Raw genomic sequence first — 18,536 nt, forward strand, 5'->3', positions numbered from 1 at the left:
GCTGCTGTTAGTGGAAAGTCAAAGAGCTTTGCTGTGCAGCACTTGGCACAGTATAGCTGTTGTTGTTGTTGCTGAAGCAAAGTTATAAGCAGGAAAACACTGTAAGCTTGTGAATTTCTAACAGTAGTGTTACTGAGAGAGCAGACTGAGTTTGCCCAGGAAACTCCCAGAAAATGTTATTTGAAAATGGTTGAAGCAGGGAAAGCTCTGGGTTATTGTGGCCTGGGATTCAGTGTGCTTGGGAATTGTGTTTATTTTAATGAAGGCAGACTCCTCCTCCCACATTTCAGAACGTTTCCAGAGGCTATGAGAGATGGCCTGTCCCCCAGGGGGTGTGGCTGGTAGGTGACTTGCTGTGAGCTCAAGTTGGGCAAGGGGGTGGCCTGCGAGACATCAGCCTGCTGTGTGTGGAAGTGGAGAACAGGATTGACCTGAGGATGCTCTGGAGGGGAGAGAAGGCCTGAGGCACTGGGCTTGGAGAGCCTCCTTTTCCACCACGGATATCTGGTGTGGTGAGGATGACAGTCAGGAAAGGCACGCAGGGATTATTCCTTTAATTGAAACCTTTGCTCAGCAGCAAGGAGCCACTCAGAGTGACAAGGCTGTGCATTTTTCTTTGCCCGTTGTCTATTGGTTGGAGGCCACATACTGTGCATGGGGAACAGGGGGAAGAAAAGGGAGGGGCCTTGAATGATGAGAAAATGAAGTCAGGGGTTAGGAGCTACTCATGGAGGCAGCTTCTCCCAGGCTTTCCTGCCTGTCAAGCTTTGCTCCTGGCCTGGTGCTGAGCCACCAGTGACAGCACCTGCTGAGTGCCAGCCTGGAACCTGAACCAGATAAACCTGTTTGGCAGGGGCCCTCTTCAAAGGACAGGTGATGAGTGACATCTGATGACATCCGATGGGTGGTTGGTTTCAGCGAGTGCTGCCAGTCCTGTGGCCCTTGATGGCTGGAAGGTAGCTTTCACACTGGCCCTCCCATCCACACCCTTGCTCCTGGGACAGCTTGTAGGTGTGTGTCTATAAGCTGCTGTCACCACCACCCCACATGCCGTAGGGCTTGTGTGCTTGGTTCTTTTTGAACAGCTTGTTTGAAGGTGACCTGAAGAGTTAAAGTTTGGCATTGTCCTTTATGATAGACAAAAAACATTTTGACTCAGTATTACCATGGTAACAGAGTCTTTTTTTTTTTTTTAAACTTCCTTTGGATGTAAGCGAGAATTTATGACTAGGCAAGGAATTCCCTAAAATGACTGGGGATTGGTTCTTTCCTGATTATTGTTTATTTATAATAGCCAAGGAGATCAGAAGGGACTTAGGGTTTTTTCAGAAGTCACAGGAATAATATTATGAGGAATGAAGGCCTGTCATGAAAATAGATGTCACCATGTCCCTCAGGATGAGAGGAATGCTTTGTTGCATAAGAGATGTGTTTTGGCATGTTCCCTGAAGTATATGTGAATACACCTTTTGGAAATAATGGAATCTTAAAGTGTATCCATTTAAAATGCCTTTGTGCCAGAACTGATAAAGAGAAAAGCAAAAATTTAAATTGCTGTTAATTTTTTTAAGTCACATTTGAAATCAACTAGGGATGGAGAGTAATTTAACAGGAACGTGTCCTGTTCTTTGTCCTCCTTGGTGGGAAGCAGATTTTTATCACCACCATGGGGCCAGAGAGGCAGTCGGGTCTGTGTGTTTAAAGCTAAACATCAAATACAGCTAATTGACATTTTACCTTCTTGCTCATAATTCAAGAAGTAACCACCATTACTAGTATGAATCATTCCTTAGCCAGGAAGTTAAAAATTGAGCTGGATTTTTGGGCAGAGAATGTAATCACCATATTAACGTTAATTTGCTGGTTATTCCTTCGAGTGTGGACATTAACTACCAAAGACCATTAAGAAACAAGTGTGTTGAGATGTGACCCAATAGAAATCAGTGCCTCCATGGATTTTGTTCCTGTCCTGTCCCCAAGAAGTGGGTGGTCCCCTAGAAGTGTCCCAGACCTCAGGTGATGGTGGGAAGAACAATGCAGCCAAGAGCAGACCTCATTGGGCTGCTAAACAGACATTCTTTTGACCCATCAGTAGCCATTAGTTTTAATAAAACTTGCTGTGTTAAGAATGGAAGTATCAAAGGAGACAGTTTTTTTTTTTTTTTTTTTTTAAATGGTGTGTTGGGATATATGTGAGTGGGTCATGTGCACAGGTAAGTCTGTCAGACTAAAAACCTCAAATGCAATTGAAAATTTCGGAAGGACAACATGCAAGAAGCTTCTGTGTAGCAGCATAAAATCCACATTTCCTTTTGTGTCAGGGACAGCGTCAGAAATACTCTAGATAGAATAGTGAGGGGACAGTGCAGGGGACCCTGAGAACCGAATACTACTATATTCTGTATTCTTAATATTTACTATTTGAGCTGAAACTTTTAAGAATGTTTTTAACTTATCTCCAGAATTACCTAAAAATGAGCAGGTTCTCTTACTGCTATGAAGAGCAGAGCTCTTTTGTGGACGTTTGACCCACGCAGGCTGGGCATTGTCACCGCCTCATTTTCTTGGCTTCACATTTTAGAGAGACTCTCAATCATTGCAGTACTACAGCTGCGAGGGCATTAGAGCAATTTATGAACTTGTGGGGTGCTCCCTGAGGGCCCCTTGTCTTTGGAAACACTGGGAAGGAAGGTCTGTCCATGTCTGTGCCTGACACTGAGATGGGCTGTTCTCAGTGTGAGTTTGACTTTGTAGAAATAACTAAGAAAAGTTTTCTTGTATTAGTTAATGAGTCTTAAAACTTTTAAAACATAAACTACTTTAACAATTTCATCTTAAAAAAGTAATTCTAAGAAAGAAAAAATAATAAAAAGAAAAAAGATTAATTCTAAGTTATAAAAAGTTTTCTTTTTTTCCTTCTCTGTGAAGAGATCTAAAAAGATAACCTCTCTGACAGCAGGGGCCTGGTCTCTTTTACTGCTGAGTCTTTCTCTGGTGCCTAGATTAGTGCCAGCATAGGTAACTGTTTACTTATTAAATTTAAAAACATTAACCTGTAGCTAGTCTTTGTTTTGGATGGAAGCCTTTGTGAGCTAGAAGTAGGGTGACCTTATGTTCCAGTTTGCCTATTGTCCCAGCCCTGTTTGGAGGCTGCATGATAATAGCCCCCTGGCTAGGGTTGTAATGACAGACAGAAGGATGCCAATATCCAGAGTGCTGTGCCCTGGAGGCATAGTGTAGGGACACAGAACACACAGCAGAGACATTTCATGAAGTAACAAACCACAGGTCACACAACTGATCACAGATTTAATTAGTGTTTTAATCATTCAATTTTAAATTTGAGCATATGATACAAAAAGCAATGAAATTATTGCTGTAACGGGTCAAGCAATTTCCATTACATGTAGTTCATCCCGTTTATCCGTATCATTTACCTTGAGCTTCTGATTAGTGAGATGTTTGTTTTTACTGCATGCATTAACATAACATTGGAATTCTTTTGAAGTTATTTAGTTGTATGCTTTGTATCCTTTTTTAAAGAATAGCTTTATTGAGGTATAATTTATACACCATACAATTCACCCGTTAAAAAGTATACAATTCAGTAGTTTTTAGTATATTCACAGAGTTGTGCAAGTGTCACCACTATCTAATTTTAGAACATTTTCATTATCTCAGAAAGAAACCTTGTGCCCATTAGCAGCCACTCTCTATTCTCTCCCAGCAAGCACTACTTTCTGTCTCTGAATGTGCCTATTTTGGCCATTTCATATCAATGGAATCATGTTTTCAAGGCTTATCCATGTGGTAGCATGGATCAGTACTCCGTTCTTTGCATGTATGGGTAGTACCACGTTTTACTTATCCATCCACCAGATGGTGGACATTTAGCTTGTTTCCACTTGTCTATTATGAATGATGCTGCTATGATTATTAACATGTGGATGTATGTTTTCATTTCTCTTCAGTGCACATGTGTAAAAGTTGGAGTACAAAAGTTTTTAATTTTGATGAATTCCAGTTTATATGCTTTTTCTTTTACTTGTGCTTTTGATGCCACATCTAAGAAACTATTGCCTACTTTAAGGTCACAAAGATTTACTTTTCTAAGAATTTTGTAGTTTTAGTTCTTTTAGTTAGGTCTGTGATTGATCCATTTCGAGTTAATTTTTATATGTGATGTGAAGTAGTGTTTATACAGAGTTGGGACTTAAATATCTACCTACATGTACTTTGTCTACTTTTTCAAATTCCTTCAATCTTGTCTGTTGCTATGTACTGATGTGTGTTGGTAGGTTTGGTTTCTACATGAACACTATTAAAATTTATCCTAATTTATTTTATATCATGATTTGCTTTATAATTACCAGTATTCACTGAAATATAGTACCAAAATTTGGCTTTATAGTTCTTCCATGAAGGACTGTATGAAACCTCATATGTTTCTGTGTTCAATTCTGGAATATTAGAATTTCATGGACAAAATAATATATTTTCCTTCACAGATCACATAAAATAATATTAAAGAGAACCATAATGGAAGTCCTTAACTTTTCTCCTTAAAAAGCACTCTAATAATCTGGGACTGGCAAATACATATGCTGTCATAAAGCTTTTATTCCAAAGGGGGACCCCTCACTCAGCCTTCTTGCTGGCACTTTTCCTTGACTCTGCCAAGGTGTTTTTCAGAGCAATTTCAGAAGCCTGAGGGGCTACTGGGGAATAGCACCTGATGGCAGAGTCACCCGGCTTGCTAAGCTCTTGTTTGCATGTACACGTGAGAGTGGATGTTGAGATGGACAGTTTGTAGTCACAGGAAAGACTAGAAACAGGCTTTAAAAAGTAAAAATTGTCAAAATTAAGTGCCTAGTTATCTGCAAAGTTGGTTTCCACGAAACATATCTTTGTATATTTCCTGAAACATATCTTTGTATATTTTCTTAAGAAAAGAAATTACCGTGGTAAAAATTCTTTAATTTCTTAGGGAGCTATTTTTATAGGGGGAGCAAATAGTAAGAAAGTGTTTTTAAAGTATGCTTTGCTGTCTCATGATTTCATTTTTATTATTCTAAGTGGTGGAGGTGGCTGTATTGTCTTGTGTGGGGCTGTGGCTGGTGAATGGACTCGAGGCCCCTGTGAGCTGACTCAGCACGTCTGTTAGCAGTAGATGTACAGCTGGGCGTGAGGTTTGTGTTTCAGTGACCTTATCAACTATGTACAGGACATCATGTCTTCTTACATTGAGCCTAAGGATTTGTACATATACTCATAGGGTCCAGATGAGTTTATTTCCTGTTTTTACTTGGCATTGTAGAGTTTTTCCACATATCCACATGATCCTCATATTCATTCTTTCTAGAGGCAATTCAGTGCTGTCATATTGCAGTACTGCCCTGTATCTGGGACCTGTAGGTGTTTAGGATTATCTTGCATACTGCATGATTTTCTGTTATAGACCACATCTGCACATACAGGCTTTTGTGTGGGATTACCTTGTCAAAAGTGTGTTAGATATTTTAGGATGTTCTTTGCAAATTTTTTTTTTTTTTTTTTTGTGGCTGTCTGGTAAAGGGATCTGAACCCTTGACCTTGGTGGTATAACTTCGTGATCTAACCAACTGTGCTAACCAGCCAGCCCTACAAATATTTTTATCAGTTAATATAAATACGGGTACTTATGTTTGAATGAATAGTGTTTTTCATTGCCTTACAGCATTGTATTGTCTTCATCACTATTACTATGCAGTTGTTAAGGCATCTAAGTGGTAAAGCATATTTTTTCATGGAAGATTGTACTTAATTTGCTGTCTTTTGGTGAATATTAGTTTTAAAACTGGCACCTCCTTTACTATTCAGAGCAGACAGTGCTTCTTATCAGTTGCATTCATTTGCAAATCTGTGTTTATTCTAAGACAGAATAGATGAATGTCGAGAAAGTTGTCTCCCTTTCCCAGAGAACTTGTCATGTGTGAGCTTTTTTAGTTTGCTTTTCCTATTGCTTTTGTGAGATTAACAATCACTCTAAATTAATGTTACATTACAGAAAATGTGGAAATTGGGAAAAGCAACCTTAGTATAACAAAGCTTGTGTTTTGGTGCAGTTGCTTTCCATCATCATGGTCATTTTAAGAGTCAATCTTGTGATTATCTGTAGAACATAATTTTGACTCTGTTCTTTTACTTCCTAACGTACCATATGATTTTCCCCCATGTTGTTAAATAGTATTAAGTAATATTCATCAAGTGGATGTATTTTTTTTAAATCACCATTCTCCTATTACTGAGCATTTGTAACTTTGCAAATATATATAAGATTTTTCACTGAGCGTATGTTGGGGTAAGATTGGGGGTGTGTGCTTGCCAGGGTTTATCTCCTTAGGCTGGATTCCTCAGACTGGAATTTCTGGATTAGAGGGATAAACCATCATCAACTGCTCAGACTTTGTTCTTATGGAGACTCTGTTTCCTTCCACAGGAGGTCCCTTTCCACCTCCAAGATTGCAGGTCCACTGCCTCATAAACATAGATCCAGTGTGGAAGCGATGCTTAACTCTGTCCCCAGTCCTCACATTGGAGTCAGAGGTTTATTTTACACCCAACCCTTTTAACAAGAAACCTTCTTAAAAGATTCTTCATACAGAATCCTGTGCACAGCGTGACTGTGCCTCTGTAGACATACCAGTCCATAGAGCGTACATTGAGAGAGTATAGGCAAAAAGGAAGAGCCATTGTGGGGTAGGGTTGTAGGTTTTCTCCTTTTACTTTTGTAATTTTCTGTAATGTTCTTTTATTTTCATTATTTTTTTAAAAGGGGAGGGTATTTCTAAATTGACTTGAATAAATAAGTGAAACAGCCTCCTGAGATGACCTTCGTGAGCGCGGCACTGATTTTCTACTGATGCACATCATGAAAAACGTTTACCTCATTGGTTAAATTATAGCACGTGAAGAGGGAGCAGGAAATCAGCCCTTGCATGTGGTGTGCTGCTCAGCGCTTGAGTGCCTCCGCCCTCCCCACTGAGGCCTGGCTGTGTGTGCTGCACAACTTTGCCCATGGCTCCGGGCACGGGCGTGGTGCACCACTTCCTCTGTCTGCAGGAGCTGCTCAGGGGTGCACTCTGAGGGGCACCCAAGGAGGCCTCTCGATGGGCAGGGGTGGGGTGGCCTGTGAAAATTTCAAATAAGCAGAGGAAATGAGTTACTTGTACTGAAAGTTATCCTGACGTTTTGTCAATTTTACTTAAAAATAACTTTTTCTTTTATTCCAAAGGCCATCACAGTTCACAGGCCATTTACTAGCTTGTTAGTCATTCTGTTATGTCAGTCAAAGCTTCCTGTAACCCACACTTTTTATACTGCAGCTAGCACATTAGGAAAAGTATAACATCAGGGTTTTCAAACTGATGTCCTGGAATCTTAGATATTACAACAACTGTGCAGAAACGAATGGTGTTGGATTCATGTCGGCCTGTAGAACTGCGCTGTCCACTACAGTAGCTGCTAGCTGCTCGTGGCTATTTAAATTTGGACAAATTAGAACTTTAGTTCTTCAGTCACACCAGCCACATTTCAAGTGCCAGTAACCACATGTGGCTAGTGGCTACCATATTGGACAGCGAAGATGTAAAACAGAACTGATGTGAGTGAACTGTTAATGCCTATTTATATGGGCCAAGCCTACTTGAAATATGACACGGTTATACATATATTTCATGATTATTGCTTAGGGGGAAAAACTGGCCGCCTTTGTTATTGCCATAAAATGTTGAGCAGGTAGGTTGTCTGCTACATTGAAAAGCACCCAGCTGGACCAACAGTGGGAAATGCAGATTTGGAGCTTTCTTGACCTTGGCGTGTTTTCCCTGTAGGAGAACTGCGGCACATCACCAAGCTGAAGCCCTGGAGCCTCTTTGATGTCCTTGTGGAGAAGTATGGCTGGCCCCATGAAGATGCTGCACAGTTCACAGATTTCCTGATCCCAATGTTAGAAATGGTTCCAGAAAAACGAGCCTCAGCTGGCGAATGCCTTCGGCATCCTTGGTTGAATTCTTAGCAAAGTCTACAAATATAGCATTCTGAGCTAGCACATGTTTTCCAGTACATTGGACCTAAACGGTGACTCGCATTCTTTAACAGGATTACAAGTGAGCTGGCTTCATCCTCAGACCTTTATTTTGCTTTGAGGTACTGTTGTTTGACATTTTGCTTTTTGTGCACTGTGATCCTGGGAAAGGGTAATCTTTTGTCTTCAGCTAAGTAGTTTACTGGCCATTTTCTTCTGGAAACAATAACATGTCTCTAAAGCATTGTTCCTTGTGTTATGTGACATTCAACTGTCATTTTTTTCAACAAAAAATACTTTCCCCTTTGTGTTTTGGCAGGTTTTATAACTATTTATGAAGAAATATTTTAGATGAGTACTATATAATTTACAATCTTAAGAAATTATCAAGGTGGAACCAAGAAATAGCAAGGAAATGTACAATTTTATCTTATGGCAAAGGGACATCATTCCTGTATTATAGTGTATGTAAATGCACCCTGTAAATGTTAATGTCCATTAAATATGGTATGGGGACTCAAATTTCAGAAAAGCTATCAAGGCTTGAGTGCTTTGTAGCCTGAGTTGCATGTAGCAGACTTTAACTGCTCTAAGGAGTTGTGCAAACTTTTCATTCCATAGCAGTTCTTTTACGTTGAGTTTTAAACAAAGTGGCTCTGGGTTATAAGATGTCATTCCCTATATGGTACTTTAAAAGAAAAAAAGACATGTTTCCCATTCTAAAATATGCACAATAATTTAGCAGTCCCATTCGTGTTTTTGCATATTTTTAAAAATACTTAAAAAAAAAGTGATTTCCCTTTAAAAATGTGATGACCCGGTACCATGTGGTGTTGCCTCCTTCAAGCACTGTAAGTTAAAATCTGCATAGATTAAATTAGACAAGAGAGACATGTTCAATGTGTGGAATGAAAAAATACATATTTGGGGGGGGGAGCATGATCGTGTTTGTCTAAAACACAAGGTATGGTATATACAATTTGCCAGTGCAGTGGGCAGAATACTCCTCATAGCTCTGAGGTAACAGTGATCACTATTCATTCCATAGGCAGCTTTATATGTGGCTACAACCAATTTTACTAGCTTTTTGATTGTCTTTCCATGAATTGAAGTTGAGAAAGTGATTTTCCCTTTGCAGGTTGCACACAGTTTTGTTTATGCATTTCCTTAAAATTAATTGTAGAATCCAGGACACAAACCATAGTAGGCAATACAATTTTAGAATGTAATATATAGAGGTATATTTAGCCTTTTTTAGAAGTCAGTGGATTTGAATGTGTTTTTATTTTAAATTTTACATTCATTAAGGTGCCTCGTTTTTCTTGACTTTGTCCATTAACATTTATCCATATGCCTTTGCAATAACTAGATTGTGAAAAGCTAACAAGTGTTGTAACAATAATCCATTGTTTGAGGTGCTTGCAGTTGTCTTAAAAATTAAAGTGTTTTGGTTTTTTTTTTTCCCCAGACATTGCCTTGGTTATTGCCCTATGTTTGCAGTAATAGAGTCAGTGAACATTTGCTATTAGTTTAGTGTCACCAAAACATTCCTGTTGCAGCAAATGTGGTTGTAGGACATGCATAAGGCTTATTATAAGGAAATCATCTATTGTTTTTTAAGGGTGGAAGAGATTTAGGGAAGATGCTAGATTCATTATCTAGACTTGCAGTAATTCCCTTTTCATCCATCTTCATCAAAAACATACTAATTGCATTTTGTCTGAGCATTGCAAATTTTTTTTAAAAAAACAGCATTCACGGTGAGGGAACAAGACACGTAATCCTTTTAGGAATTATCATTATATCACATTGCTTTGAGGTAAAATGCACCATTTATAAAATGTGCATGCCAACTTTTTCTAATGAGGCTGTAGGTTACCATGTAGACTCTGTGACAGGTGGTGGCTGTAGACCAGTGATGCTACCTGTGATTTCCCTAGGAAACAGTCTTACAAGAACCACAGAGTACATTTATATCTTCCCTAAGTCTACAAGAATTTTTACCAGGGTGGTAGTACACTTGAATGAAACTTGTCTAATGCAGGTTTAGCTCATGCTGGAAAATAAACTAAGTATGAATTTTTAAGGGTGTGTCCCTTAAGATAAAACAGCATAACTATTTAACAGTGTAGAAGGAATTGTTCTAAAAGGAACACATTTGTGTTAGGTTTTAGCAGAGTCTTGGTGGGTTGTTCATAAAGAATGCACATAAGCTAAATTAGAACCACTGGTTATGCTAAACATTATAGCCAGGTTGGTGATTTCAGTTGAACGTCCTGTCTTTGCATTTCTCTAGTCCATGTGAAGTCTTCATGGAAAAATGACAAGCAGTGGATCGCATATGTGATTATAGCAGATTCAGAAGGTGGTTATCTGGAAACTTGCAGACAGACTGCCCCAAGGCAGAGGAAGAGTGGATATAAGAGCATCAAAAGGCGTAAACTTTTTAGGTGAAAACGGATTTACTAACTTGCTTCTTCTTGTGCCTAGACCAGGCATAACTAGTTAATGGGATAAAGTAGGGAAACTTTCCGTTTGGAGTAGAGAACTTCACTTTGTACCTCTGCAGTTCAGATTATTTCTTAAATTCCACTTTTTCCTCCTTTTTTAAAAATAACTTTAATGAAATTTTGGAAGAGGACAGTATTTGAGAGTATATGTGTCCTTCATCAAGGAGTCAAAGGATTATATAAGATTCTGCAATTTACCCAAAAGCTTCTGTATATGATTTGTGTAGTAGGCAGATTTAAAACTGAGGAATTAAGTGCTTAGACCGATAGTCCTTTTAAAAGGTGGATATTAATATTTTGCATGCTAGTTAACTTTGTTCTATGTTTGAAACTCTCAAGCTATGGATGATGTAAAGCCATTTCTTTTCAGACAAATGTTTCTTTAGTGAACACCATAAGTAGAATTTTATTTGACAAATCAAGAATGGCAGAGTTGACCTACATTCTTCTAAAACTTGAAGTGATTGGAATTGAGCCCTAAATGAGTTATTAATGCTCCATCATTAGCTAATTTTCAAAAGGAAATGGAAATTAAAAGTATAAAATATGACTTAAATTATTACCAAATCTTAGGCATTGTCTGTTTACTTTTTTTCTCTGATGCACAAAATTTGTACACTGTGCCAAATTTTGTCAAGAAATTGGATGATAAAAAATGTGTTGACATTGTCTCTTTAGTATTGGATGTACTTAGTTGATCCTCCTGAGAGGTAGTAGATAGATAGGAACTGGGAGTTTTTTATTTTCCCAAAATTATAACTAGCATTTTGAATTTCAGCAATAAAATGTTCACTTGAGAGGCCATTTTCATTTTACTTAAGAGATCTAAGAATAATGCCTTTTCCCCTTTAGTTTTGTAACCCAAAACAGATTTAAAGATATTTCCCATGACTTTTTAAAGAAAACTCTATAGCTAGGTATTAAATGTTAAGGTTTTCAAAATTATTTTGATTAATAGGACTTTTCAGTTGTGTTCTAAAATGTACAAATTAGATGTTGCTGTGTTTTAGGCCAACTACCCATATTTCCAAACAGTTGTAAATTATGATCTGTAACTATCATGTGGAACGCATTAGTGGTCTAGATGCATTTTGTATGATGTCAGATACTTGAGTAAACTTACATAGCATGATTATTTAAGTAGTTTCCTCTGCCTCTTACTCCTGCAAAAATGGCAAGTAGGAACTATTATGGGGACCACCCCTTTGCCTCCTGATGCCTAACTACCATCCAACAGAGGTAGTAGTAGTAGTAGTAGCTAAAGAAAATTGAAGGCTTCTTATGAATTTTATATTTGAAAACTGTAACTTTCATAAAAGCACGCACCTGAGCAGACCCAGACCGTAGAGGTTGTACAGGACAATTTGATAAAACTGACGTAATTGTGATTTATTAACATGAATTAAAATGCCCAACCAGTGCTTCAATGTGACAGTATATTTAAAATAAAAAGAAATTAAAGGTCATATACTGTACTACTTTCACAAAGGTCACACAGTATTGCAAAAGACTTGTCATATGTACAGTGCTATATATCAAATGAGAAAAGCTGTAAGCAATTATATATGCAAAAGAAATGCAGTATTTACAGTTTGTCAGGAGACATTAGAAATCACCTATACATTAAATTACATTTTGCTTGCAAATAACCAGTAAAACAAAATAAGCCATGTTCACACCAAACTATAAAAATCTGTATTGCATTTTTATACCTAAGATGCACTCACAAAACTGCTGACAGAAAAAAAAAAAAATCCTCATAGTGCCATTACTTAGCTGTGTACTTAATGTATATGTAAAAAATAATATAGAAAACATTCACTAAATGAATTTAACTGCAACAATAAAATTTAAAGATCATGTAGCATCAAAGCTGCTGCCAGAAAAACAGCTGGAATGTTCACTTACTTACAAAATAAAGATACCTAATATTGGCTTAACAGCACATTTTTAAAGGAATTTTAAAAAGCAAAAATGGGATAAACACAATGAAAGAGCACTGGTTTGTTTTTTTGTTTTTTTTATACAAAGTTTCATGTACAAGCTTTAAAAAGTACCTTAATAGGTACATATGGAATATACAGTTTATCTTACAGAACATTTAAAAAAATGTTTTTGGAGTCCATTTTAATGCCACCCTGAACCATGGTAATTGTTCTGAAATGTTGGTGGCACCTGTGCTCTGTGAATTGGAATCTGTCCAGGCACTGGAGATGCCTGCTGAGGTCCTTGAACCCCATGTGGCAGGGCCACAGAGCCAGGATGAGGACAGAACCCTGAAGCAGTAGGTGTTGGAATACTGTTTGGTCCTTGGGGCTGGAGATGAGGACCTGCGACTGGTAATGGACAATGTGGCCCTGTTCCAGAAGGCTGGTGCTGGGGTCCCGGTCCCAAAGTGGTATGATGTGTGGCTTGTGAGGGATACGGTGGTACAGCTGGATGGGCACTTGAAGGAAAAAGTGGAGGTCCTTGATGAGGTGGGTGGTGTAAGGCTTGACCCGATGTGGTATGATGCCCAGAAGCCAAAACACTGGACGGCGGCGGCGGAGGTGGTGGTGGGGGTGCTGAATTTACAACATGCTGGTGTTGTGCTTGTAGACCTTGGAGTCCTGTGGAAGGATGGGGTGGTGGATGGTGATGAGGGGCAGGACCAGGCGGTGGAGGGGGTGGTGGTAGATGGTGTCCAGCAGTTTGAGAATGAATATGAGACCCAGGGGTGACAGTATGAACAGGTCCTAGTACATGTGCTACAGAGTGTTGCTGATGGGAATTGGGCTGTTGTACAAGGTGTGGTCCTGGAGCGGGTGGTGGCGGAGGAGGGGGTGGGACTACAGCAGCAGCAGTTTGATGGTGAATGGTAGGGTTCTGAGAGGGCAAAAAATGGCCTGGAGTAACATGGTGTCCTGGAACTGTTGGCTGGCTTGGGGTGCCAGGAAGTGCTTGATTTGGTCCTGATGTAAACACAGTTTGTTGCGAAAGACTACCTTTGAGCTGATTATAATTCTGAAAGTTTGCAGAGGGCTGCTGGTTCTGATAATAAGATGAAGAAGGGGGTGGAGGAGGTGGAGGGGGCGGTGCCGTACTGTTCAGACTTTGTTGGTTAAACTGACTATATGTTGCTGAAGATTGTCCTGAGGGTGTCTGGGTAAATAATGCTCCAGAAGTTGCCTGCTGAGTATTGGCTGGAAGGTTCTGTGTTGCTGGATAAAAACTTCTTTGAGGCTCTCGCTGAGGTGTCCCACCTTGAGGTGACTGTGAATGATGAGGCCTGTAGGGAGATCCTAACTGCTGTGCAGGAGGCTTTGGTGAAAGATAACCGTGCTGTACAGGGGTGTGAGGTGTAGAGGACTTTGGAGGATTTTCTATGTGAGGTGATGGAGGACAGTGCAACTTGGCTGGTGCAGAAGGCAGCTTTTGTGAAAGTTGCTCAGATGAATTGCGAACGTGTGGCTGAGGAGGATGATTCTTTGAAAGTGCTTGGGTGTTATTTGATAGCTGTTTTTGTTGGATCTCTGTTTTTAGGTGAACACTGTTCTCAGCTTCTGATACAATAACTGTTGCCTCCCAATGGGGATCTGGTTTTGTGAGTACTTTCCCATGTGGTTGAGCAGGAATTACAGGTCCCGGTGAACCAGGCTATGAAGAGAAAACAAATCATATGAACTTAAGAAACATTTTATGTACCCTGAGGTTAATTCCTGTTGGTATTTAATATTATTTAAATACTGATTTTAAAAGGGGGCAGGAAATAATACAGGTTTGAAAATTCAATAATAGAGGCTTGGGATTTCGAAAAGTCAGTTTTTCAGTAGCTCCAATAAGTTCTAGTAATGCACTTACACTGAATTCCCTGAATTAATTTTTATTGAAGACAGATTGAGGAAATAATTGTTTTAGATTTTATTTGCCTTGTTTTCCTAAGTGATGAAACCTGTTTTTGAGCCCTCCTCTACAAGAACTATAACAGACTTAAACACTTATAGCAAGTCTCAGTTCCATAATTGAAATTTCTACACCCAACCTAAGGATAAATTGGTTTGGGTAAACAAAGTTGCTCCCTTAATCATTTTGATTTTTAATACTTTTTATTTTCCTTACGCACTGTTCAAATATAAATAATCCAAGACTACTTAAATGTATACATTTTTTCCTTTAAAAAAAATCTCAGATTCCTCTTTAGTTTTCAGTGACATACATGCCACATCAGATTATCACAACTTCATAACCCAGGATGGAGTCATCCCTTTTAAATGAATGTACTGACCTTTTGTTTTTAGAGAATTGGCTGATCAAGTATTTCAGAAAAAGGCTATGCATTTCCTAGACACCATTAGAACAGAGGTGGAATTTCTGGAGAAAATGTAAGCTATTGAAGTGTGCTTAAAAAACTTTGAATGTTTGGTCAAAGGTGTCTCTCACAGTTCAGTGTTAGTGATTGAATAAAGTAGTAAACACAACTGAGTACGTTTGACAGGAAAAGTGTCCAGAAATCACAAATTGATACTTGATACAGCAGAAAAAAAATCAGTCTGCATATTACCATCAATTCTGAACAGCCACATTCAAAGGTCAACGTTATTACCTTGCTCATTTTTGAAGGGCTTTTACAAGTATTTTGAGAAGTGTCTGGGGATGGACATTCATTTGTAGTCATGGGTTCTGCATTTTCAGGATCAGGGTCTGTGAAGCAGAAGAAATCTACAGTAAATGTAAAATTACATGATAAATATGCTGTTTCTTTACACCACAAACCAATATACATTCTGCTATTCAAAACAACTTTTTATAAAGGTTCTCTTTTTAACGGTGTTTAAAATAGTAACCATGATAGGTCATCTGCTTACTGACCTTCCATAAGTTCACTGAAAGAAGGGACTGGGCCCTTAGCTTGCAACTGGGAAATGTGATTTGAATGAGATGAAGGTGAAGACTGAACATGACTCGGTGAACATGAGACACATGGTGACTCTCCCCCTAGAGATGAAGCAGAGCAGACCCAAAGAGAACATTAGAGCTGCAGAGAACGAGGGTACAGAGTGATTAGCTGACTCCACATTTTGGTGAAGGAACAAGCTCACTTACCACTGTCTTTATCTTTTCGGTGATCACTGAGCAGTAAAGCTCTTTGATAACTCCTTTCTCTGACTTGTTCCACTGAGGTTGAGGCAGTCCTTTAAAATAAAATATTATCCTCAATTCAAAGAAGCTACTGCCAGCTAGATTATTCTTTGTCCCTTCATGGTCAACATGTCCTCTCAGACTTATGCCCTTTCTCTACTGGGAATATACTTTGTTGTTAAACTTTGAAAACAGTTAATCTTCTCTTATTTTGCTAACTGCTCCCCAAACTGGGATTTTTATCCCCATTTGAAGAACTCAATCAGAATCAATTCCTTTGTCTTCAGCAATTTCTTGGGGAAAAGGTTACCAAAGGTACCAAAATATGCCCCTAATAAACTGCCTTCTGTCAGGAATGTAAGCTCTTGGGGGGAGGCGGACCAAGGAGCAAGGTGAATGTGGCAGTCTGCTTTTTGCCAAGACCCATCCTATATGCAGCTGCTTCTAGTCCTACTGAGGAAACTGAAACCTGGTTGTTCTTTCAAGGTAACTGGTAGGGGTTGTAAAGAAATCGCAAGATGTTTACTATGATAAAAAGTTCTTTGGAGAGGAGAAATTACATGAAAAATGTGAATAAATTATCAAGGAATGGACTTTAACACAATGGACTTTAACAAGACAGGCAAATACAAAGGTACTTAAGGAAAGTTTGTGGAAAAATGGAATTAAAAGATAATATGAATCGTTCCATGAACTTTTTGAAGACTCCTCAGATATAGGTAGTTTAAAACCCTTGTTAGCAAAGAGGAGCTTTCAAAATTATGACCATATACCACTTTCTGCTTAACCTTGGGAGAACAGGAAGAATTGTTCATTACCAAAAGTTTGTTTTTTCCAGAGTAATATACTTTAGAACAGGCTTACCACTGAACTTCTGGTTCATTCTTCTCACTGACAGTAGTTTCCTTAACAGGACAGTTATTGTTGGCTTCTTCAGAAGTGGCATTATAAACTGTAGCTGGTGTTGGTAAAGGCAGGCTAGCAGTGTTTTCTACCTGCTCCCCATTTTCACTACTGTTGGCACACCCGTCAGCATTGTTGTTGCTCAAGTTTCCACCTGCATGAGGTGACACACTAACCAGTGGAAAGTTTTCTGTCTTAGAGCCACTTTTCCTAGCTTCACGTTGTCTCTTACGGTATTCTAATAGAGAAACCTTAAGCAAGAAAGATAAGAAAAAGCAAATCTTTTATTCTTGTTTTATATGTCAGAATCAATCCATTTTTTTTTCTAAAGAGAATTACTATATTTACATTAGGAAATTTATATAAAATAATTTAATTCTGAACAAATAATAATTAACAATTATCAAATGCCTGCTATATGCCAGGCATTGTACTTAGGCGATTTACGTACATTAACTCATTTAATCCTCACAACAACCCTATGAAATAGATATATTATCATCCCCATTTTACAGATGAGGAAATTGAGTAACTCACTCACTCAAGGTCACACAGCTGGTGAGTGTTGGAGCCGGGATTCGAACCTAGGTCTTACTTGAAAGCCCGTGCTCTTTCCACTATACTACATTGCTTCCCACAAAGTTGCCAACTGGATTCTGTTATAAAAATTAAAAGCACACATCACTAAAATTCTTTGACTTTCAAAGCAATAAGCCTATTAACAGATAAAATAAGTGCTGTAGTTTCTTCCATGCCTCTGAAATAAGGCATTCTGTCTCAGTATGTCTGCCAACCAAATAACGGTGGTAAATCATGAAACTTATTTATTAATATATAATATCTATTAGTACAATACTTTCCAAAATACTCTTACATCCATGGCCTAAACACTACAGATATTATGGATGACGAAAGAGGCATTTCTTCTATACAAGGCTGCCTGTTGTTCTATGTAAAATAAGGGTAATAACATATTTTTCAACTGTTTTTTGACTGCGGAGTGGTTAAGTTTTTTAAGTTCCTTGTTTGGTGAAATAAAGCATCTTGAGGTTTCTGTCTCTGAAACCATGCTCCTTACAAGGATTTTCCAAATCACTAGGATTTTCCAAATCACTAGGATTTTCTAATTGAGCATTTACAAAAGGTTTTAAAATGTACATGTAAACAATATAACTTGAATACCTAAATTGAGAATGCCTCACATAATATATAACTACCAATTACCCTCAGTAGTAGTATGAAAACAACACTATTAAAAGGACTATAAATTGTTAAATTTGTAACCTTTTTCTTTTGTGGTGGATTCTGGGGTGTGCAACTCCCGTCGATCATATTGTCATTAACAGTCCGTCCGAAACCAGATACCAGCCCATCTTCGGAAGTACAAAACACAGCTGTTTCCATAAACATGCCTCTAGTATCATCCTGCATCAGGCACTTTGACTCACTTATTCGGAAGCCTCCTCCAACCTCCAACTGATGCGAGGGTGTCAGGTCCCTCAAGTTGGAGTTCACTGAGAAGTTAACTCCTGTTCTGTCAGGACTCTTTACCCAGGAAGAATATATAGTGCCCCGTCCAGAGTGAGTAGAGTCCAGTTGGCTGTTCGGCTCAGTCCTGTCATGTGCAGGTGTTTCCATGGTTTTGTGTAAGGCAGTGGGCTCGACTGCATCGAGTCCCAGTTGAAGGTCTGACACCGTTTCCTTCTCTCCAGGGCACTGCCTATTAACGTCAGTCCTACTCCTAGGACTGGTATAACCAATAGTCTTTATTTCTTGCAGACCCAGTTCAGTTAAATTGGAATTTCTAAAAGGCCCCAATGATAACATGGTTGAAGATCTGTCATATCCCTGTTTGCAGAAGAAAAAAAAAAAAATCACACAAATAACCACATCTTGGGACTGCTTATTTCAAAATCTACTAGTAATTTAAGCAAAATAAT

General features: G+C 38.7%; 2 protein-coding genes across 5 annotated transcripts in view; one reads left to right on the forward strand and one right to left on the reverse strand.

Annotated features, from left to right (window-relative positions):
* The window catches only part of SRPK2 (SRSF protein kinase 2), a 248,378-nt gene extending 238,848 nt beyond the window's left edge, over positions 1–9,530 (forward strand). For all 3 annotated transcript variants that reach the window (XM_063098771.1, XM_063098772.1, XM_063098773.1), the window contains one exon: positions 7,872–9,530. In XM_063098771.1, coding sequence (XP_062954841.1) covers positions 7,872–8,056 — 185 coding nt within the window. In that variant the 3' untranslated portion in view covers positions 8,057–9,530. The remainder of the gene's footprint in view (positions 1–7,871) is intronic.
* Positions 9,531–11,920: 2,390 nt separating this feature from the next.
* Positions 11,921–18,536, reverse strand: part of KMT2E (lysine methyltransferase 2E (inactive)) — a 92,250-nt gene continuing 85,634 nt past the window's right edge. For both annotated transcript variants that reach the window (XM_063098998.1, XM_063098999.1), the window contains 6 exons: positions 17,881–18,444; positions 16,558–16,847; positions 15,658–15,746; positions 15,424–15,549; positions 15,158–15,255; positions 11,921–14,211 (listed from right to left, as the gene is read on the reverse strand). In XM_063098998.1, coding sequence (XP_062955068.1) covers positions 12,703–14,211; positions 15,158–15,255; positions 15,424–15,549; positions 15,658–15,746; positions 16,558–16,847; positions 17,881–18,444 — 2,676 coding nt within the window. In that variant the 3' untranslated portion in view covers positions 11,921–12,702. The remainder of the gene's footprint in view (positions 14,212–15,157; positions 15,256–15,423; positions 15,550–15,657; positions 15,747–16,557; positions 16,848–17,880; positions 18,445–18,536) is intronic.

Source organism: Cynocephalus volans, chromosome 6 (assembly GCF_027409185.1).
Source record: "Cynocephalus volans isolate mCynVol1 chromosome 6, mCynVol1.pri, whole genome shotgun sequence".
In the NCBI taxonomy this organism is placed as follows: domain Eukaryota; kingdom Metazoa; phylum Chordata; class Mammalia; order Dermoptera; family Cynocephalidae; genus Cynocephalus; species Cynocephalus volans.